Source organism: Triturus cristatus, chromosome 7 (genome assembly GCF_964204655.1).
Source record: "Triturus cristatus chromosome 7, aTriCri1.1, whole genome shotgun sequence".
Lineage (NCBI taxonomy): Eukaryota > Metazoa > Chordata > Amphibia > Caudata > Salamandridae > Triturus > Triturus cristatus.
Window position 1 is genome coordinate 114253146 of NC_140590.1, and position 23613 is coordinate 114276758.

Below are 23613 nucleotides of genomic sequence, written 5' to 3' on the forward strand. Positions count from 1 at the left end.
GGGCCTGGCAGTTCGGGCTGGACTGTTCCCAGTGGGCACAGGGTCAAGACTAATTTGCATATGGCTGGGCCCGAATTGGAATGGCATGGTGAGCAAAAAAACAATGGATTTAGGCCCAGATCTCTGTACTGGGGTGAATGTATGACATTGTTCTGCATTCTGTCCATCAATAGTTCTTTTTGCATTTGTCACCCCGAGTGGGATGGGTATGCTCAGACGTGAGTCCCGTGCTCTCCATGCCACTGGAATCAAGCTATCCTGGCTGAAGAGAGGTGAAACCCCGAAACCGGTCCTAGGATGCTTGCTTCCAGTCCAGGGAGGACCAGGCCTGGCAGTTCGGGCTGGACTGTTCCCATTAGGGCACAGGGTCAAGACTGATTTGCATATGGCTGGATCCAAACTGGAATGGCATGGTGAGCAAAAAACCGATGGATTTAGGCCCAGATCTCTGTACTGGGGTGATTGTATGACATTGTTCTGCATTCTGTCCATCAATAGTTCTTTTTGCATTTGTCACCCCGAGTGGGACAGGTATTCTCAGATGTGAGTCCCATGCTCTCCATGCCACTGGAATCAAGCTATCCTGACTGAAAAGGGGTGAAACCCCGAAACCGGTACTGGGATGCTTGCTTCCAGTCCAGGGAGGACTGGGCCTGGCAGTTCGGGCTGGACTGTTCACATTGGGCACAGGGTCAAGACTGATTTGCATATGGCTGGGTCCAAACGGGAATGGCATGGTGAGCAAAAAAACAATGGATTTAGGCCCAGGTCTCTGTACTGGGGTGAATGTATGACATTGTTCTGCATTCTGTCCATCAATAGTTCTTTTTGCATTTTTTATTTTTTAATACATATATATGTTAACTTGATAATGTTAAAAAATATTCAATATTTTTAGTGTTGGATAGCGGAAGGGTAAAATGTCCTATTCCCACTCCAGTGAGTGCAACAGCAGGGAAAGTGTTGGATAGCAGGAGGGTAAAAATTACTTTTACCACTCCAGTGAGTGCAACAGTAGGGAAAGCGTTGGATAGCGGGAGGGTAAAAATTACTATTCCCACTCCCGTGAGTGCAACAGTAGGGAAAGCGTTGGATAACAGGTAGGTAAAAATAACTATTCCCACTCCAGTGATTGCAACAGTAGGGAAAGTGTTGGATAGCATAGGGGGGACAATAACTATTTCCCCTCCAGAGAGTGCAACAGTAGGGAAAGTGTTGGATAGCGTAGGTGTAAAAATTACTATTCCGACTCCAGTGAGTGCAACAGTAGAGACATTATTGGATAGCGTAGGGGTAAAAGTTACTAATCCCACTCCAGAGAGTGCAACAGTAGGGAAAGTGTTGGATAGCGTAGGGGTAAAAATTACTATTCCCACTCCAGTGAGTGCAACACTAGTGAAAGTGTCTGATAGCGGGTAGGTATATTTTACTATTCCCACTCCACCAAATGTAACAGTAGAGAAAGTGTTGGATTGCGGGAGGATAAAAATTACTATTCCCACTCCAGTGAGTGCAACAGTAGGGAAAGTGTTGGATAGCGGTGGGGTAAAAATTACTATTCCCACTCCAGAGAGTGCAACAGTAGGGAAAGTAATGATTTAATAATTAAAGGAAAATTCATTAATTATCAATACCAATACAAAATTAATAAAAATTAATTGCCAATTACAAATGATTTAATAATTAATTAAGTAAAAATCCCAATATATATCAATTATTACAAATGAATTACCTATTACAAATTAATTTTCAATACCAAAAATGTAATAAGTAAAAAGAATTACCAATTAATAATTAATTAACAGTAAATTAATTATCAATACACAAAAATATTTTCAATAATTACTCAGTTACAATTAAATTACTTCCCACCCTATTCCCCATAAACCCACAACCCGCTCCGAATAATAAATTAATACAATTAATATAATTATCAATTACACAATTTATAAAACTTAATTACCAATTAATAAAAATTAATTATCCAATCCAATCAATCAAGCATTTGTAAAGTGCGCTACTCACCCATGAGGGTCTCAAGGTGCAGGGGGGGGGAACAGCTACTGATGGAATACCCAGGTCTTGAGGAGTCTCCTGAAGGTCAGCAGGTCCTGGGTCTGTTGTAGGTGGGTGGGGAGGGAGTTGCATGTCTTGGCGGCGAGGATCTGCTGCAGGTGTTTGTTCGGTGGATGCATGGGACGGTGGCGAGGGCTTGAATGTGATCCTCTTGTTGATGGGTAGTCAGTGCAGGTCCTTCAGGTGGGCGGTGATGTGGCTGTGGCGGGGGCTGACGAGGATGAGGCGTGCAGAGGCGTTCTGTATGCGTTGGAGTCTCTTCTGGAGTTTGGTCATGGTTCCCGCATAGAGGGCGTTGCCATAGTCCATCCTGCTGGTGACGAGGGCATGGCTGACCGTCCTTCTGGTTTCGGTGGGGATCCATTTGTAGATCTTGTGAAGCATGCGGAGGGTGTTGAAGCAGGAGGAGGAGACGGCGTTGACTTGTTTGGTCATTGAGAGCGTTGAGTACAGGATGAACCCCAGGTTGTGTGCGTGGTCGGTGGGGGACTTCGCCATTCCCAGCGACGCTGGCCACCAGGTGTCGTTCCAGGTGGAAGGGGTGGAACCGAGGATGAGGACCTCTGTCTTGTCTGAGTTCAGTTTCAGGTGACTGTTCTTCATCTATTCGGCGATGGCCTTCATCCCTACGTGGAAGTTGGTTTTGGCGGTGGCGTTGTCTTTGGTGAGGGAGAGGATCAGCTGGGTGTCGTCGGCATATGAGACTATGTTGAGGTCGTGTGATCGTACTATGTTGGCGAGCGGTGTCATGTATACGTTGAAGAGGGTCGGGCTGAGGGATGATCCTTGGGGTACGCCGCAGGTGATCTTGGTGGCTTCGGATCAAAATGGAGGGAGGCAGACTCTCTGGATTCTGTTGGTGTGGAAGGAGTGGATCTAGCCTAGGGCTTTGTCGCGGATCCCCGGGTTGTAGAGAGCTGTGCGCAGGGTGTGGTGGCAGACGGTGTCGAAGGTGGGCGAGAGGTCCAGGAGGATGAGGGCCGTGGTTTCACCGTTGTCCAGCAGGGCCCTGATGTCATCGGTGGCGGTGATGAGGGCGGTTTCGGTGCTGTGGTTGCTGCGGAACCCGGATTGGGATGAGTCCAGGGTGTTGTTCTCTTCGAGGAATTCTGTCAGTTGTCTGTTGGCGATCTTCTCGATGACCTTCGCCGGGAACGGGAGCAGGGAGATGGGCCGGAAGTTCTTGAGGTCCTTTGGGTCTGCCTTGGGTTTTTTGAGCAGGGCATTGATCTCTGCATGTTTCCAGCTTTCCGGGAAGGTTGCAGTCTCGAATGAGCTGTTGAAGATCTTACGGAGTTGGGGTTTGATGATGGACCTTGCTTTGTTGAAGATGTGGTGGGGACAGGGGTTGGATGGTGAGCCGGAGTGGATGGTCTGGATGGTGACTTCGATGTTGATGTGGTTCCAGGAGGTCAGGCGACTCGTGTGAATGGGGGCTGGTGAGTCTGAGGTGTCAGTGGCTGTCGACGGGGTCTGGGTGTTGAAGCTGTTGTGGATGTTTTCTATCTTGCGGTGAAAGAAGGTAGCTAGGGAGTCGCAGAGGTCTTGTGATGGCGGGATGTCATTGGAGTTGGAGCTGGGGTTGGTGAGTTCCTTCACGATGCTGAAGAGCTCTTTGCTGTTGTGTGCACTGTTGTCAATCCGTTCCTTGAAGGAGGTTCTTTTGGCCATTCGAATATGTTGGTGGTGTCTGCGGCTGGCATTTTTGAGGGCTGCGTGGTTGTCCGTTGTTTGATCGCAGCGCCATTTCTTCTCTGGATGTCTGGAGGTCGGCGGTGAACCAGATGGCTCTTCTGTCGGTGTGTCTGTTAGTGGGTTTCCTGATTGGGGTGAGGGTGTTGGCGCAGTCTTCGATCCACCGCTTGAGGTTGCGGGAGGCTGTGTCGGTGTTGGTATGGCTGGTCGGTGGGTCTTGAGCGAAGGTGGTGGTAAGCTGGTCTTCGGTGACCTTGTCCAGCTGCGGTGGGGGATTCTTTGCTGGTGGTTGTGTGCTGTGGTTTTCTTGAAGGAGAAGTGGATGCAGCGGTGCTCGGTCAGTGGAGTTCGGTGGTGTGGCTGATGGAGACATGGTTGCTGGTGGAGAAAATGGGGTCGAGCGTGTGCCTGGAGGAGTGGGTGGGTGTCCTGATGAGCTGTTTGAGTCCAAGGTTCGCGAGGTTGTCGAGCAGGGTGGTGGAGTTGCTGTCGTTGGTGTTCTCAAGGTGGAAATTCAGATCTCCGAGGAGGATGTAGTCTGCGGAGGCGAGGGCGTGCGTGCTGATGGCGTCTGTGATGGAGTCGATGAACTGTGGCTGGGGTCCGGGGGATCTGTACATGAGGGTTCCTCTGAGGGTGGTGTTGGGATTGATGTGGATCTGGAAGTGCAGGTGTTCGGTGGTGCTGAGGGTGTCCTCGGTGTTGGTCAAAATTCTGACGGTGTTTCTGTGGACGATGGTGATTCCTCCTCCAGGTCTGTTGGTGCGATCCCTGCGGGTGATCTTGTAGCCATCCGGGATGGCTATGGCAATGTTGAGTGCCAATGAGTAGTTCATCCAGGTTTCCGTTAGAAAAGCGACGTCCGGGGAGGTCCCAGAGTTCGATGGCATGCCTATGGACGGAGCGGGTGTTGAGCAGCATGCATCTGAGGTGGTAGTGGTCCACTTTGGTGGGGTGGGCCGGGGTGGGCCGGATGAGCCAGTGTGCGCTGGCAGGTGTAGCTGCAGTTTCAGCAGGTGAAGGGTCTGTGGGAAAGCTTCGGGGTGGCCTGGAAGCAGGTGGTGGATCGGCCGGCATTGAGTGCGTGGAGGGTGTTGGCATCGTAGTGGCGTTTGGGGTCATGGTGCTCACGGGGGCCAGTGGGTCTGGCCCTGGGCACGGTCCAGGCGTGGACGGGCGCAGACAGGCTGCCTTAGGCGCGCCTTAGGCACACCAGCGGCACGCCCGATGCGAGCATCCACGTAACAGTCGCCATTATAAAGGGGAAGGGGAAGGGATGAGCAGCTGGGAGGCGGGGCAGAAGGGGGAGGAGTCACGGGTCGGTGGCGGCAACAGAGTGGGGACACAGCAAGGATAATACCAAAATAAGGGAAATAAACAGAAAGGGAGTATTAAGAATACATGCGGCAGGCGCAGTGAGGGCAAAGAAAAATACATACTAAGTCAGCACAAAGCGCAGCAGCGATCACCGGAGTCAGGGAAGGCTCAAACCCTGCCACAGAGGACTGAGACTTTCAGGGCGACACAGGGCACAGCGGAGCTGCCGGGGAGAGTGAGATCCAAGGACCAGATCTGTGGACTCACAATTAAATTACTTCCCACCCTATTCCCCTATAAATCCACAACCCGCTACAGAACTAAAACGCAAAATTAAATTAAAAATAATTGATAATTCCTAAAAATTAATATTTAATTTACCATAATTAAATTACTTACCACCCTATTTCCCTATAAACCCACAACCCGCTACGGAATTAAATTACGCAAAAATTAAATAACATAAAATTCATTACTTTAAAAAAATTCAAACATACATTACAAAAATAGTACATACTTTCAACAGATATATTAACACTTAAAACACTATAAAAAAATAGATATTTACAACTATATTATGACTGTCGATATTACTAACTTCAATATTATGAATATCGATAATTCTTACCTGAATTTCGATATTCTGTACCACTATATTTTTGTGACTCGATATTCTGTCCACTCGATATTTGTAAAAATAGATATTTTGCCATTTCGATATTTAAAAATCAATATTGTGACTGTTCACCATTCTTTGTATATTTCTCTGAGTGACAGAGAGCAGGTGTGTCTGAGCAAAAGGTTCTACATCTGTCACCACGATTCCTAAGGGAACATGGGGGCATATTATCAAGAAACAGAGTTAAAATTATCACCGCTTTAGCGGCAGAAAACTGCCACTAAAGCGGCGATAATGGGCTTGATAATATGCCCTTGAGAATTACAATAGAAGCCCATATTGTCACCAAAACACGGGCTTCTTTTGGAATTCTCAAGTGCATATTATCAAGCCCATTATCGCCGCTTTAGCTGCAGTTTTCTGCCGCTAAATCGGCGATAATTTTGACTCCATACTTGATAATATGCCCCTCGGTTTTCATGTTCAGTATTTGCCAGAACTGTTTGCTCCCTGTCTAGGTTAGGGGGGCTGATGGTGGCGCTGTGAGATAGCTGGTTCAAGATGCGACATACCCTGCGGGGGTGCATGGAATCAGTCTGGCACCATCCTAAGTTTATGATGTCCACAAACGAGCAGTTCCTACTGATTACTTGAAAAATACGACAATAAGCTGTGTGGTTTTTTGGAACTGCAGCTACAGTTTAATTGTGAAATGTGTGTTAAAAGTCATTGTTAAAAAAGATGTTAATTTTGAGCGTGAGCATGTAAATTGGTTGTTTGTGTCCGAGGACTATGTGACCATGCAACAGGACCATGTGGCAGATGTTTCACTATAAGTCATCCTCAAGCCATCAGAGATGAATGGGATAGTTGCAGTGTCTGCGTTTAGCAGCCTGGAGGGAAACTATAACAGTAAAATGGCCGTAGACATTTCTTTCCAGGACTCTGCAAAGGAAGGTAAGGTGTGAGATGGGTTGGTATTTGACAAGATCATACTGGCAAAAAATAGGTTGTCAAGGAGGGTCAGAATATTTTGGCACATGGGGAGGTGTTGATGATGGCTAGCCATGATTTTGAAACAGGCAGTAGAAGGCATATATAGGTTGTGAAGGGAGATGTGCAATGTCATATGAAGTCAATTTGAGCGGTTTACTAATGTGACAGATGTTCAATTGAATAGTGTTGTGAGCCATACCAAGTGGCTGACGGATGTTGGCATTGATGATGGTAATGTGAAGATTTTTGCGGATTGTTTACATTTTACTCACAAATAAGCTTTTGATCCATTTTACTATTCAATTATGTGTTTGTTTTACTATTGAGTGAGCGCTGACAGCATGTGACAAGAATTTACATAGTTCTTAACTACAGTGTAAGAGACCTAATGTTAATTTACCAGTAAGAATGGCTGTTAAAAAGCTGTCACAAAGTCCAAAGAAAATAGGAAAAAATATCTTCTAATCCATAATCAGATTTCTGTGAGAAATAGATAGCTCATTCTTGGTAGTTTGGTTTAAAAGTAATATTAATCTCAGTAAATGCACATGATCCATGAGCAACAACACAAAAACAATACAGTTGAAAAATAAATCAATTACACAAATTCCAATTTTGATTAGCTATGAAGAGGGAAACTTGATAGTAGCTTGGCATCACGATTTCTTACAAAAAACATTCCACAAGAAAAACAGGGAAAGTTAAATTCTATCTTTATTTTTTGGTGCAGTAGAATGGGACTTTGGAACTCTTTTTGGCCAACCAGTGATTGAGTAAGACCAGGTAAAATCTAGTGGTTTGCCAGTGTGAAGGACCATTGGACTAAATTTTGGAGTTGTGGATTCTTCATTAACCCAAGGCTGAAATGTGGACTGGATCAGGGCTGCGCAAGTCCAGATAAGCCTCTTTCTCAGTCTCACTGTAGCTTCAGACATTGCACTTGTGGAAAGTGGGACCAACTTCAAAAATATTTGGGTGAAGGTCATACAATTTTTGATGACACCATCTTCTCCTGGCACTCCAGAGGTAGACTTTTTTTCTATGTCCCAAATTAAGAAAATGTTCTACAACTTTCTTCGCAGAACTCAGAAAGTCTTCAAACACTCAAGAAACGTTCCTTAAAAACCAATGGCTCAAATTACAAGCATGTTCACAAAAACTTAATTTCAAGTACACAGCTGAGTTTTCAGGTACTACCAGCTCCTGATATTCGGAGAAATTATGCATCAGCTCCCTTTGACCAGACGTTATTCAAGCAAAAACCAATAATGGATTCTTACTCTCTAGGCTCTAGTCATCTCAGTTAGTAGTGGGTCAAGCAGCTTAATTTAAAGATGTAAAGCACAAAACATGATAAAGATTTAGGGCCAGATGTATGACCGTGGAAATAGCGCCTCGCAAATTGCGAGTTTTTTTGTGACTCGCAATGTGCGAGACGCTATTTCTAATGTACAACAGTGTATTTCACACTGTTAGCAATTCCCAATGGGGTCGCAAATTGAGAAGCTCATGAATAATAATGAGCCTCTCGCAATTTGCGACCCCATTGGGACCCCATTGGGACCCCATTGGGAATAGCAGGCCCTCCCAGGTATGGTGGCCTGCTGGGCTCAGCAGACCACCATATCTGGGACTGCTTTTAAATAAAGCAGTTTAATTTTTTTAATGCAGCCCGTTTCTTTAAAGGAAAATGGGATGCAATTTTTTTTTCAAATGAAACGTTTTTAAAATCATTTCCCCCTGCATTTGCAAAAGGGAAGGGGTCACTGGGAAGGGGTCGCTGGGGACCCCTTCCCTTTTGCGAGTGCATTACCACACTCCTGAAGAGGTTGGTAATTTGCAAGTGTTTTGCGCCTGCAATTGCGAGTGCAAAATATTCTTACATAGGGTTTTGCTCGCCCCTTCCTAATAGCAAGTCACAAAACCGTATTTTGTGAGTCGCAAAAAATTGCGACTCGCAAAATAGGGTTTGTACATTCCCCAAGCTGTTGTTGCATGCGCAAACAGGCTTGCAAACCTGTTTGCGCATGCAAAAATGGTCGAACAGGGGGGGCGTGGCTTGGCGCCGACAGCAATGGCCGCCTAACTACGGAGCTCCACCGGAGCTAGGGCTCGAAAACCCCGTTAAATCCGCCTAAAATCCGGCCACACGGGAGCAGAGCCGTACACTCGACGTCGGAGGCAACGAGGCACCGGGCAACCCCTGAAACAGTTGTTGGCTCCGGGACGGGAGCCTGCAGGAGTTGGTAAAGTGCGGTGCCCGCAGCGCCTGGCAGTGGGCGCGGCTCAGACGTGGCCGCGTGAGCGCGAAAACGGCGCATAGCCCAGCCAGCAGCATACGATAATGGAGGAGAGGGGCGCCGGGACCTGCTGGAGCTGCCGGGAGTAACATCCTACATGGCGGAGCAGAGGAGACCTGGTTGGTCCCTATCCGGGTGATCCCGCTGGCTCGAGGCACCGGGACGTGAGCGAGGCACTGGACAGGCCTGGAGGTGGAGCGGACCACGCGCGCAGTCCCTGTAGGCGAGGAGACCCGCGTGGGGCTGCGGCAGTTACCATTGTGCAGGCAAGAGGCGCGTTGAGACCCGTGGGGCAGCGGAGGCGGCGAGTGGCGCTTATCGAGGCGGGCGGACCGGGACGATGTCCTGAGTGACACATGTTTGCCATGGGCCGGTCGGGTGGATCTGGCTCTGACCCGCCACAGGAATCCCGTCCATACGGAGCAGTTGGGAATCCTACGCCGCTAGTCTAGCGGACCCCCAGGACACAAGGGCCGCAATGAGAATTTGAGACTGGCCGGTTGTGGAGGCGGACCCGACCTCGCACTGGGTGATCGGCGGGGAAGCGGCCTGCGTAGGAGGCAGAGGGGCCATTACACTGGACGAGAGGAGCCGTTGATTGCTTGGCACACACCGCTACAGGTGTACCGCGGCAGAGACCTGGTGAGAGCGCGATCACTCTGACCAGCGGGGGAGGACCTGACTACTGCCCGCACAAGATTTAGGGCCAGATGTATGACCGTGGAAATAGCGCCTCGCAAATTGCGAGTTTTTTTGTGACTCGCAATGTGCGAGACGCTATTTCTAATGTACAACAGTGTATTTCACACTGTTAGCAATTCCCAATGGGGTCGCAAATTGAGAAGCTCATGAATAATAATGAGCCTCTCGCAATTTGCGACCCCATTGGGACCCCATTGGGACCCCATTGGGAATAGCAGGCCCTCCCAGGTATGGTGGCCTGCTGGGCTCAGCAGACCACCATATCTGGGACTGCTTTTAAATAAAGCAGTTTAATTTTTTTAATGCAGCCCGTTTCTTTAAAGGAAAATGGGATGCAATTTTTTTTTCAAATGAAACGTTTTTAAAATCATTTCCCCCTGCATTTGCAAAAGGGAAGGGGTCACTGGGAAGGGGTCGCTGGGGACCCCTTCCCTTTTGCGAGTGCATTACCACACTCCTGAAGAGCGGGTTGACAGACTGCACGGCGGTGGGAGCACAGCGAGTAGGTGTATGAGTCGCCGGGGGCCTGCCAGGTGGCCCAGAGTGCCATCGGCGTGACAAAGAAAAGTGAGCTCTGTGGCGACGTGAGCGGCTCAATCCGGGGGCAGAGTGGACACAGGTGGTGGGCCTCTTGGCGTTGGACTGCGACTGCCGGGACTGCCACACAGAGGGACACCTTAAGCCAGTGGCCGGACCTGGTGGCGTGCACATTGTGAACAAAGAGGCCTGGCTCCCATTCGGAGCAGCACAGGTGTGAAGGGGAGGGGAAAGATGACCGCCCACCCAGTAATCGTTGAGGGGGAACACCGAGAAGGGGTGGTGACCCCAACAAATAAACCACAACTGAATTAGTGGGGCCGGAGCGAAGCCTGGTGATCGAGCGGCGGTGAGACCGCTCCCGGCAGGGCCTGCAAGTGTGAACTGGTGTGGTCGGGACGCGGGAGGCAACCAGCCGACGGCCATACTACCATCATGAGGCCTAAAAACGGCGCCACGGTTCAGTCCAACAAGCTGGACAAATATGCGGTTCCTAAAGCGACCCCGCTGTCTGACGAGGGGAAGGAGAGTCGACAGGGGGAGACGGAGCCGTCGTTGCAGTCCATCATGGCGGCCATTACGGGACTGGGAACCACCCTCGAAACAAAAATGGACAAGATGTCAATTGAAATGAACCTTATGAGGGCTGACATGCAGAAAACAAAAGAGCGGGTCAAAGAAACCGAATCAAACGTCACTGACCTCCAGACGACTACGAAGCGACTGGAGGAGAGAATAAACGCATTGACTCACCAACACCGCCAAATGGCGGCGAAGCTCGTGAACCAAGAAGGAAGGGCCCGACGCAGTAACATTAGAGAGGTGGGGGTTCCGGAGGGACTGGAAGGGCCGAGTGTAGACCTCTTCCTGGAGGAACTCATACTAAATCACCTCAAACCTAAAAGACTCTCCTCGCTCTTCACAGTGGAACGGGCGCACAGGGCACTGGTCCCGAAACCAAAACCAGGGGTGGGTCCCAGAATGATCATTGCCAAAATCCTGAACTATAGAGACCGGGATGCCATCCTACAGGCCGCAAGGATCAAGGGAGACGTGCAATACGAGAATGCAACTATCCGTTTTTTCCCGGACTTCACTCTAAAGGTCCAACAAGAGCGGCGGTCCTCCGAAGGAGTGAAAGCCACCCTGCAGCAACGCGGGATCAAATACATGTTGTTCTTCCCGGCGAAGCTTAAGATTCTGGCGGATGGGAATTCACTCTTCTTCACCAGCCCTCAGGAGGTGCAGGATTGGCTGGAGGGGAAGGCGGACCATAGCAAGCGCTCCAGGTTCACCGTGAGAAGGACGGAGCCTGAGACTCGAGGGGAAATAACGCCGGGAGACAGTGTTGCTCGCGGACTGCGCGCTGACCGCACTTGGAGATCGCGGTCCAACAGCCCGGGCCGGGCACCAGCACACCAAGTCTCAGGAAAATAGGACTTCTGCGTTCCACTCCGGAGACGACTGCAAAACCGTAATGTACAATGGGGGGGATGAGACCCTCATGGGCAATAGGGGGTGGGTTCGCGTTTGCAAGCACTCATGACACAACCTTTAATTGTTTCTTGGGAACATTTGGGAAGTACGGGTACATGTACTGCGCCAGAGACACATAATATTGACGGGGATGCACCACTCAGCGAGGTGACTGACACTGTAGGGGTGCATGGCAGCTCTTGATCCCGCGTATGGCAAACATTTCGTTCAACACGGGGGGGGCCCGTGTGGCCGGGGTCGGCTATTGTCCACTTCCCCAAGGCACAGTTGTTCACATATTGGGGCGATAGGCACTCTGCTGGTTGGGGATGTGGGTAGTTTGGAACCTACGCGGCAGGGTAGCAGGGAGGGGGGAGGGGACACCGAAGTTTGTATTTTTGGGGTTCCTACTTTTTGGGTTGTTGATGGTGGTGGGGTGGGAGGTGGGGGGGGTTATTGTTGGTCAAGCACATGCACAGCATCAGTCACATGGTCGGGCTACTTGATACTTGATTGGCCCCTTAATACCTGTTTCCACGCCAACCATGCAGTGGGATAAAAGTCTTAAACTTATAAGCTGGAACATTAACGGGTTGGGGGACAAAATAAAAAGAAGTATTGTGCTGCAACACCTCAAACGACACTCCCCTGACGTTGCATTGCTACAAGAAACACACTTAATAGGAAACACATGTAGAGCGCTCAACAGGTGGGGCTATAAAATGGTGACACATGCGGGGTTCACAACAGAGTCCAGAGGGGTTGGGATCCTGGTGCGTCACGCTTTCCCCTTTGCGGTTCAGCGCACATGGACAGATCTGTTAGGGCGCTACGTCGCGGTTGCAGGACAGTGGGAGGGCCGAACGCTCACTCTGGTGGCAGCGTACATTCCGCCCGGGTTACAAGCGCAATCCTATAAGGACCTGGGAGCCTTTTTACTAGGATTACCTACAGGACACCTCGTGATTGGTGGAGATTTTAACTCCGTGGTATCAGGGGAATGGGATAGGCATCCACCACGGGATGTAGGAGTGGGGCAGCAGTGGCTTCCCCAATTCCTTGACGACTTTGGCCTTGTCGACCTCTAGAGGAAACGATATCCCACTTGTAGAGGGTATACCTTCTTGTCAGGGGCGCACCTTACCCTATTTAGAATCGACTACATCCTCTCCCCGGTGCAGACAGACATGACCACGACGGAAATTAAGCACCTTCCTAGAGGTATCTCTGACCACTCGCCAATATGGGTTCATTGGACGATAGGGGACAAGAGAGTCGGGGGCTTAGCGCCAATAAATCCCTGGTACCTAAAAGGTCCAGAGACCAGAGCAATACTTGTGAAAGTAATTGACCAATACTTTGTTGACAATGATGGCACGGTGGACTCACCGTCCACTTTGTGGGAGGCATTCAAGACAGTTCTTAGGGGGCAGGTTATCTCAGTTGTGGCGGGTAGACGTAAGGATAAAGAAAAGCAGCTGACCGATATCGAGCGCGAAAGCGCGCGGCTGGAGGAGAGAATTGGGCAAGACCCTGACGATGATATATCCCATCAATTGCAAATCAGAGCAGCAGAATATAAAGCCATTGCTACGGAGGCTGCTAAAACCCTTGTGCGTGACAGGGATGGGCGTATATACGACCAGGGTGACAAAGCGGGCAATCTTATAGCTTGGCTGGATAAGAAAGAAAGGGAACAAAGAGTGGTACCTGAACTCAGGAGTGCTTCGGGGATAGTCCTCACCGAGCCACACAACATAGTGCGGGAACTCGCTTACCACTTTGAGAAGGTGTACCAGAGAAACTCTGACTTCACGGAAGACGACTCGACCGAATTCTTAGCAGATATTAAGCTACCTACCCTCACTGACCGAGACCATGAACAGATGGAGGAAGAACTCACGTCGGAGGAACTAATAACAGCAATAGGTGATCTTAAGGTGGGCAAGGCGCTAGGGCCCAATGGCCTCCCTATTGAACTATACAAGCTCAAGCCAGATAAGATAGTGCCATACCTGAAGGCCATGTACTACGATAGTAAGAAGAGAGGTACATTACCGAGGGATCAGCGCATAGCCACACTCGTTGCAATTCCCAAACCAGGAAAACCGAGGGCTGAATGTACATCGTATAGACCAATATCACTTCTTAATGCGGAACCAAAAATACTGGCCAAAGTATTAGCCAACAGACTCCGGCCTATCATAACTAAACTAGTGCACCCTGACCAATCGGGCTTCATGCCCCATCGCAACACGGCCCTCAACCTGAGGCGCCTTCATGGAGTTCTGGGGCGTTGCCCCGGAATCCAGGAGGACGCCATGGTGGTCTCGCTGGACGCGACCATGGCGTTCGACACCCTGGAATGGGCATACCTCTTTGCTGTTCTCAAGAAGATCGGTTTTGGGCCCAAGTTTATAGGATGGGTGCGCCTCTTATACGCCGAACCGCTTGCAAAAGTGTCGGTCAACAATAAGTTGTCAGAGGTGTTCACACTAGGTAGAGGAACCAGACAGGGCTGCCCTCTGTCGCCGTTATTGTTCGCTCTCTCCCTTGAACCGCTCGCGGCCTGGATACGCAGTGACGTAGCCCTCTGCGGACTCCGTTGGACTGAGGGCTGGGAGGACAGGATCTCGTTGTACACGGACGACGTCCTTCTCTATCTCTCCTCCCCGGCGCGTTCCTTACGAGTGGTACTAGATGTTTTTGCCAGTTTCGGACAAAACTCAGGTTTTTGGACTAACTGGAGTAAGTCAACGATTTACATGCTCCATGGAACCGCTCCCCCTCTTCCAAGAGACTGCACGATTCAGGTAGCGGATGACGGTTTTCGCTATCTAGGTATATTCATAACCACCGATGTCAGGAGACGATATGAACGAAACCTGGTGCCTCCATTGCAGAGGCTCCGAAGGGATGTTGAAGTCTGGAAGAAGTTGCCTCTGTCCCTGCTTGGGAGAGCGGCACTGTTCAAAATTATGGCATTGCCTAGATTCTTATATGCCCTCCAAAATTACCCAGACATGGTACCGCAAGCCTTCTTTCAGGAGGTCGAGTCCCTGCAGAGAGACGTATTGTGGGATGAAAGACCTCGAATAGCACTAGGCAGGCTCACGTTGGGGTGGTATGATGGGGGTATAGCCCTGCCAGACATCAGGAAGTACTATTGGACAGCGCAAATGGCTGCGATTAACCAATGCCAGTACGGAAGTGGGGATGACCCTGCATACGGAATGGACAGGTGGTTGCTGCCTGGTGGTGATTTCACGAGATCACCTTATTCCAGACCTACTAGGTACAGGCTCACAGGCCCCATGAAACACGGAGTACAGACATGGCACGTGGCCAACAAAGCGCTGGGATGGGCCAGTAAACTCACATTGGCCACCCCCCTCTGGGATACGGAACGGCTGGGGACTCTGGGACGAACCAAAGGGTTTGACAAATGGGACCTCATCGGTATTTCGCATATCAGGGACCTGTGGCGGTGGGATGGAGTGGTGACGTTTTCTGCACTTCAACAGACATACGCAATGGCAGCATCAGAACAATTTTGCTATGCGCAGATTCAGCATGCTCTGCAGGCCAACATCCCGCCAGGCACGAAGCTACCTGAGACATCCCCGCTCGAGGACAGACTGCTCGACGGGCATTTACCAGATAAATGTATATCCCTCACGTATAAAAAACTCATCCACCACACTCCTGATCCCCTCACGGCACTTAGGGAGAAATGGGTAAGGGATGGTCTGGAAATAGACGATGAAGAATGGCAGGAGGCACTTTCCTCACCCAAGGAAGTGGCTATATCGGCAAAATTAAAACTAATACAGCTAAAGATTCTACATAGAGTCTACATCTCAGGGACCCAACTAATTAAAATGGGGAGCAGTGTGGATGGGCTATGCAGGAGGGGATGTGGAATGCAGGGCGAGTTCCTACATGTTCTCTGGGAGTGCCCAGTAGTTCTGATCTATTGGCGGAACATCCTGAAAGTTATGAGTACGGTGTGGGGGGTGCCTTTGCTGCCTGAGGCCAAGAGATGCCTTCTGAACATTTGGGAGCCCACGGATTTAAATGTGAGAGGGAGGTTATGGGTCACACTTGGGCAGATGATTGCCAAGTGCAATATAGCGCAGTTATGGGGGGCCGCTGCACCACCTACGCTGAAGAAATGGAAGGAAGATATGGACTGGTGTATGGTTCGCGAGAAAACTGTATACGTTGCACGAGGCTGTTCCAAAAAATGGTTAGCAATTTGGACTAAATGGAATGTGTACCGGGGGGGGGGTTGTGTGAACCACCGATTGTTTCGTCCCCAGAGGACCACTGTACAGTGTAAACTGCGATGCATATATTGTAAATGTACCCGATAAAACGAAAGTTAGGTACTGATACGTGTGACGAACTGATGCAATTGTACTATACGAGGTACAGATCTGTATAACATGACCACTGTTTCTTTACGTTAAATAAACAGAGTTTAAAAAAGAAAAAAAATGGTCGAACATCTGGCCCCTAAAATATAAAATTAGTGGGAAGCAAGCTTCCCAGGGAGAAGGTGCGGGGCAAGAGCTCAGAACTCAACATCAAAGAACAGACACAATAATGTATAGTACAGCCCGCAGTTTATCGTTTATGTAAAATGAAAGTACTTTAATCTCATAGCAGAACAAAATAATACTCAAATTGATAGAAACGTCATACAGGCTTGTAACCTAAGTTGCGTTTCTCAGTAAAGTGCTACGCCCACCAAAACACCCATTGCCCGATAGCTAGAAAGGGGATCTTATTCTCAACGCAGCATTACGCCACATTAAGTGGCTTAAGGCTGCCTTGCAAATAAGGAGAAGCCCTTATTGCCACCACAAAGTCACAAAAGTGACGTTTTGGTGGTGACAGGGGCTTGTAAATAAAAAATCAGCTAATGGTTAGGAACAGGTGCAAAAAATACTGTCAATGGTCAACTGTGCAGCTCAATGTCTTCTTATACCTTTAGCAAAATTCCTATGCATGAATGGCTGACTCATCTGCACATTAGTATTATATCCCAGATGCATGCTAAGTCTAAACTTAACTTGTAGTTGTCAGTGTAGTGTGGTATATGTGATCACTGCCCACATAGTGGTGGCTGTTTCTGGCAGGGGTGCAGTGACGGCTTACTCTGGACAGTGTTTGCAGGCATAGAATAAATAGGCAGCTCTGAGGGACATCACATCTGTGCGGCAGCCTTTCCGGATGGTTGTGGACGAGAACCCATATTCGGCAACTGTGGGTGTCAGACCGAATAAATTAATGTGGTGTTTGGCAGTTGCAGCCTCCAGGCCAATCAGAGCTTCCTGCTTTGGCAGCTACGTGAATTTCATTCTCAATGCCGGTAATGGCGGCATCCATCTCTCAACTCTACTGCAGACTAACAGGCAACAAGGGGGAATACTTGTTTGGGTAGAGCTTTACTGCAGCTCAGAGAGTCCAAGAAGAACCCTTCACAGCATGGGTCGCTCCTCGCTTTGCTCACTAGGATTGTAAGCGTTCTCTGTATGTTTCTCAAATCTCAACTTCTTCTCTTGGACAGTCTCTTCTCCTACAGGGCCAGGCATGCTCCTTCCCTCTCACAGCAGGCAGTCAGGCTTCAAGGCACTTCAGGCAGATCTTCAGCTCATCCAGCAGAAAAGTGCAGACTTTAAGTGATGTCCCCACACCTCTAGAAGACAGGCAGACACCAGGCCTGGTTGCATATCAGCTCTTTGTTGGAGAAGGACTTGAGACTGAAACAAATTGTGGTGCATCTTATTCACAGCACATACACATTGGATGTCAGAGTAAATTTCTGGGTTTCACATGACAGAGAATCTTTGCACAAGAAATGCCTGTAGGCTGTCTCCTCCTAACATGGAGTGAAATATCCAGCTACTCTACAGATTGAAAAACATGGTGCATTGAAAGACACCACTGCTTGATGTGATGCAGCATGGACCTGGATGGGATTCCAGAGTCTACTATGAAGACACATTTGGTGCCCCTCACCAAGTCACAGAGCTTGGTCTGGGTCTCACATTATCAATGACGGTTCTAAGCCTCTGTGCACAGGCGGGTGACAGCAGGGCCTGAATAAAAGTCAGAACACCAGTTTCAAGATAGCAGTTGAGGGCTTGGGGCAGGTGTATGCACCTGTTTACTGTGTAAAGCAAAATAGGCAAGGTTAAACATTTCGTTGCTATTTTTACTATCAGATGCAATTTAAATATTGCATCTAATAGTAATGGACTGTCTGCATATATTATGTAGATGTTTCAGAAAGTGAATGGACCACCACATATTTAAGCTGTCCTAGTTAGCAGTTGCTAAGATTGAGAGCCTGGTTTTAGTACTTTTGGTTTGACTTTCTTTGTACATAAGTAGACTTTATGTGTGGCATTAAGGCTGCTGATGAGAGTGCACATTGGGAATGGATTGTATGGGTGGGTGCATAACTGACCACATAGGATCAAGCAGCAGATACCTAGCAAAACAAATAAGAAGGGTTCATGTTGTAGGATATTGTATGGAGAGAGGCGAGGTTGACATAGAGGGGCTGTACACAGAAATGGGTGAGATTTGTTGACAGGAAGGGTTGGATTGTTTACAAGTTTGAGTACAGGCATGAATATGTTGGAGGTGTAGTCGAGACAGAAGAAGAGTTTCAATAGTTAAACCATTCTGAAATTGGTGTGGAGTTTCAGGCCCTTGAGTTTATCTACAAGTTCCTTCAGGATGTGAGGTTGGATGAGTTAAAGCTGGTGATCAGTTGTGCATTGTGTTGCTTTATATTGTAGCATTTGCATTAGGGTTGTAGTAGGAGAAGGTGTTAACTGAGTATGTTGGGTTGAACCTTTTAGTCAAGACATTGCCTCTTCCATGTGGTTATTTGCTTGTGACTGGTGACTGATGTTGAGGCAATCTGATAACTGCTCAGTGAAGACATGGACAAATTTGGATGAATGAGGATTTACTAATAAAGAGGGGGTGAAGGTTGTGGTGTGTGGTCGACCCTAAAATCCTGAGGAAAGAGGGAAATTAGGCAAGGGAAGTGATTGTGTTGATGAGATTGGTGCATACATGTTCTTGTATGATTAATTGGGACTGTCAATACTCTTGGGGGCATATTTATGAGAGCTTTGCATCATGCTTGCACCATGCAACGTGGTACATGTGTGACGCAAACCTCTAATTCAGATTTTTCAAGCCCAACAAATCCACTTTGCGTGGATTGGAATGTCTTCCAAAATCTGGAGTAAGGCAACGCAGAGCAGATCGAAGAGTTACATTACTCTGTGCAAGGGAGGTGTTCTATGGGCTTTGCGGTGGGTGTTCCCATGCAACTTCCATGGTTTTTTATGCATTCACAGATTTACAAGGACTTGCAACCAAAATGCATCAAAGAGATATGCCTCCCCAGGAGAGGTGTGACAAGGAGAAATATCTCTTTCTATGTATGCTGTACACATAGAAAGAGGAAAAATCCTTTTAGGATTGTTTTTGTGCCAGTAGGTGCACCTTCCTGTACAAAAACAGCAACAGAGGCACCCTTGTTGGCGGTAGGCTGCCAAAATGGCAGCAGCACAAGGGAAAAGGACAGGAATGTGCCGTATTGGATAAATATGACGCATTCCTGCTCTTTCCCATTGATGCAGGGCAGAGCATCAAAGTGACGTGCTGGCTGCCTTACACCACAAATGACAGAAATATACCCCGTTGTGGATTACTTTGAAGTAGATACACTGAGGTTCTGACCTATGACCCCCTTCTGGTCTTATTTGGCCCAAACGAGGCTTGATTTCTGAATGATTGAAACTTGCTTAAATATGTTGAATGTTTACGGCTATGTCATTTATTTCTTACAAGTGACTAGAAACGTCACAAGTGGTGATAGGATTTTTTATAGGGATTGCAGGCTCCCTGGCATTACACAGTAGGTATTATTTTGATAATTATTTTTGATTTGAATTTGTAATTATTTTGCTTAGAACTGCATGTGAAACTTCAAAGGGATAAATGGGTATGAGGGTTCCCCATTGATTGGAGTTTGTTGATGAACTATTAACCTCCAATTTCTAAAGGAAACTGTGTATACAGTGTAGATTCCAGCAGCTGAATTTTCACCACAATATTTTCTCTACGAAGGGTGAAATACTGCTGATGGATTATATGCTCTAGTTATAATATCCTATGGAAATTGTAGCCATTTCAGATACATTTTGTAAATTGACCTTTTGCCGCTTTTAGAACACTCTCAATGCATTTCGAACCTGTTTCTTTCAGCAAATATACTATATCCCACAAAGATTATCTTCAAGCATTTGTTTTTGAATAAATTGCATTGGTGGTTGTTCTCTATTGTGAGTGGTTGGTCACTAGAAAGTGACATATTTTTAAAAAAGAATACTTAGAGAAAACAGGTTTAAAGAACTTTTATGAACAAGCTATAAAAAACACACTCCTGCAGCCAAATTCTAGAGATGTGGTATTTTTCTAAAGGTTCCACGTGGAACAACACATAGGTCACCATAGGAATGGTCTCATTGTTGCAGTTGAGCTGAACATGTTTTCAAGATGAAAAAAATTCAATGTAAACTACTGTGAAGAAAAGTGCTTTGTTCCATTCCTTAAGATTTTTCCTTCTGCCTAATTCTTCTGATTTGTCTCTTCTCTCCCAGGGCATCATGGCTCATCATAATAGGACCTACTATTTGATGAATTTGTCTTATGAGGAGAAAGACAAGAATACAGTGAACTTGGTATCATCTATAGTTTTTTTCTTCACTACTTTGATTGGTATTTTTGGAAACTCCCTCTTCCTTTGGACATTGGGATTTAGGATAAAGAAGACAGTCAACACAGTATTGTTTTTCGGCTTGGTTTTGTCCAGTTGGACTTACTCGATGATCATGCCAATTCTTGGAGCGTTCGTTTTGTTGGATTTCCACTGGCCTTTTGGCACAGCAATGTGCAAAGTGGTGAACACGCTGATGTCTCTCTGTATGTACGCTTCAGTGTTCACCTTGACCATCATTAGCCTGGACCGATACATCTTGGTTGTCTACCCAGTCTGGGCCAGGCATTACAGAACTCCCCGATGGGCTACAATCATCTGCTATTCCATCTGGGGCACAGCTTTCATGTTAAGTGCACCATACCTGGCCTTTCGAGAACTCAGGTGGGCAGATGAAAAGAATAAAACCATCTGTACCAATAATTACTTATTTTCTGATGACTGGAAAACTCCAGAAGTACAAGCCAGAAGAGATAAAATCCACCTGTGCCTGTTCCTAATCCGGTTTCTAGTTGCATTTCTTTTGCCATTCATGGTCATCACTTCCTGCTACATCATCATAGCCTTCAAGGTGAATGTGAGAAGCCTGTCAAGGTCGAGCAAATTAATTAAAGTCATAATGGTCTCCGTTGTGTCATTCTTCGTGTGTTGGACACCATACCACCTGTTCCAGTGTTTAATTCTATTTAGAGGATCTGTCCCAGAGTTACTGATACAAGCAAGTATGTTGGTGGCCACCACAGCATCATGTTTCAATGCCTGTTTTACTCCCATCTTTTATATTTTCATCGGAGAAAACTTTCAAGAAGTTTTTAAAAACTCTCTTTTGTACCTAATCGAGTCTGCTTTCCATGAAGAAGTTGACTGACAGTGCTTCTCAAAACAGACCAGATGAGTCTCAAATAATACAAGTGGAATTATCAACAAAAGCATCAGAGAGAACCTACAACAGCTTGCCCTGCTGGAAATATTAATAATTGGTATGTGTGTCCCTCTCCTCTGGACTGTCAGGAAGGAGGCAATCCATTTATATACCATCCCACTAATGCCCAAGTCCCTGATTCGTGCCTTGAGTTGGCTGTGGTTGACCGTGTCGAACACCGCGTGAGGTCTTGTAGAATCAAGGCACACAGCTTCTTGTCACTAAGGGCCTCATTTAGAGGGTGCAAGGAACTGACAATCCTTCCAATTTCAGGAGGATAGACTAAATGTGAACTAGAACCCTGTGGCAGACTTTTCCTCACGTTGCTATCCAGAAGGAGGATACAATTCAGCTGATGGACTCCACCACATATTTAGAGTTTCTGCCAGCAATCAGATGATTCCAGGTCCTTCTGAGCTCTAAACAAGCCATAAATATCTTCTCTAATGATCTGCACTGCCTCGCCTCTCTATCCTATCATTAAATCCTATATATATCATAAACCTAATGCCTTGAAGTCCCCCAATTCCTTGAAGTCTAATGTTGTCGCATTTTTCATTGCAAAAATGTTTCAAACACAATCTTTTACTTTGTTTTCTAACTTCCTTTTTTTCTCCCAAACAAGAGAGTGCCTTAACTTTCATCACTTTCTTTGCCCTATCTTCACCCAGAATCTTCTCTCCTCCTCTCCCATATCCTCTCCTTCCTATCATTTAAGAAACAAGACCCACCAGTTTCCTTTTTTTTTATTTTATTTTTATTTTTTTATTGAGTTTGCTGGTGTCGTACAAAAAGAAGTATACAATACACTAAATTATCTGTTCAACAAAAATCCAAAACAATACTGTTTAACATGAAAAAACACAAAATGGAAAACACTCAGATTATATCATTCAGGAGCCGAGGATATAGCTGCTAAACATTAGGCAAGCTAGGGTTTCTCCAACTAGCTAAAGGGACCCAAATATTTCTCCCCATTTCCCTTGTTTTAATACCTTTTAATTCATATAGACAAGACTCCATGTTATGTACCCCGAGAAACCTTGCCAACCACATTTGAAATGAGGGGGGAGAAGGATCTTTCCAACCAGCAGAAATAAGTATGCGCAGAACAGCCATGGAAATAAAAACCAAAGCTTCCGCAGTACTACATAGTTTCATTCTTCTATCCACTCCCAGTAACATCAGAGTGGAAGATATAACGATTCTGCATTTTAATAGTCCCTCCAAAAAGATTGATATTTCCTTCAAAGTAATAGATAACTTTTCACACTGATGGAACATATGTATTAAATCCGCTGGGCCTTTGTTACATCTAGGGCATTTATCATTCATCACCACGCCCCAGGCAAACAGCTTAGCCGGAGTAAGGTAGAGATTAAACACCGTTTTATAGTGCTGAGCCCGGAGATTAGATGAGCGCAGAAATTTCTTATCTAGCATAAGAGCTAAATCTAAGTCCACATCAGGATCACCTACTTTAGCTGCCAATGTAGATTCTGCTTTCTCCAGGTCGTCCTGAATTCCCTCCATTAACAGACTATAAATAGGTTTTATTTTATTTCCCCCATTACCTAAATAATCCATCAAAGGAGAGCGTGTGGCTGTCAAAATTCTCGGTCTAAGAGCCGACAATGTTTGAGCTACTTGTCTATGCAGGAACCAATGATTAGAGGGGATCCCAAATTTATACTGAACTGCTTCAAAGCCTAAAACTGCCCCGCCCTCCAGAATTTCCCCTATAGATCTAATTCCTTTTTCAATCCAGCACTGGCTAATCTTGTTAATCCCGAGAAGCGGAAACAGGTTCGAATTCCACAGGAGAAGATAAGAATTGAGCTTAGGAATTTCCAGCAGCTTTTGGGATGCTTTCCAAACCCTCCAGACCCCAATCGCTGTCTTTAACCTCACCTTCTTATAATATCTCCAATCAACCTCCCTCAGGAGCAGCCCTATGGCGTTCTTCCCAAATAGAAGCTCAAAAATATTTGGAGGGCCCAAGCTATCACCCTGGACTGCAGCTGAGCTAGGGGCTCTTTGAAACAGAATTGACATATGCGCCAGAAGACAGGACAAATGGTATAGTCGAAGATTTGGAAGAGCCAACCCTCCTCTCTCAAACGGGAGTGATATAAACTTCATAGAGCGCCTGGTTTTCCCG

At 47.1% G+C, this 23613-nt stretch overlaps 1 protein-coding gene across 2 annotated transcripts in view; it reads left to right on the forward strand.

Annotated features, from left to right (window-relative positions):
- LOC146808969 (putative G protein-coupled receptor 33) overlaps positions 1 to 21960 on the forward strand; it is an 80588-nt gene extending 58628 nt beyond the window's left edge. For both annotated transcript variants that reach the window (XM_085614267.1, XM_085614268.1), the window contains one exon: positions 20415 to 21960. In XM_085614267.1, coding sequence (XP_085470393.1) covers positions 20421 to 21398 — 978 coding nt within the window. In that variant the 5' untranslated portion in view covers positions 20415 to 20420 and the 3' untranslated portion in view covers positions 21399 to 21960. The remainder of the gene's footprint in view (positions 1 to 20414) is intronic.
- The last annotated feature ends 1653 nt before the right edge of the window (positions 21961 to 23613 follow it).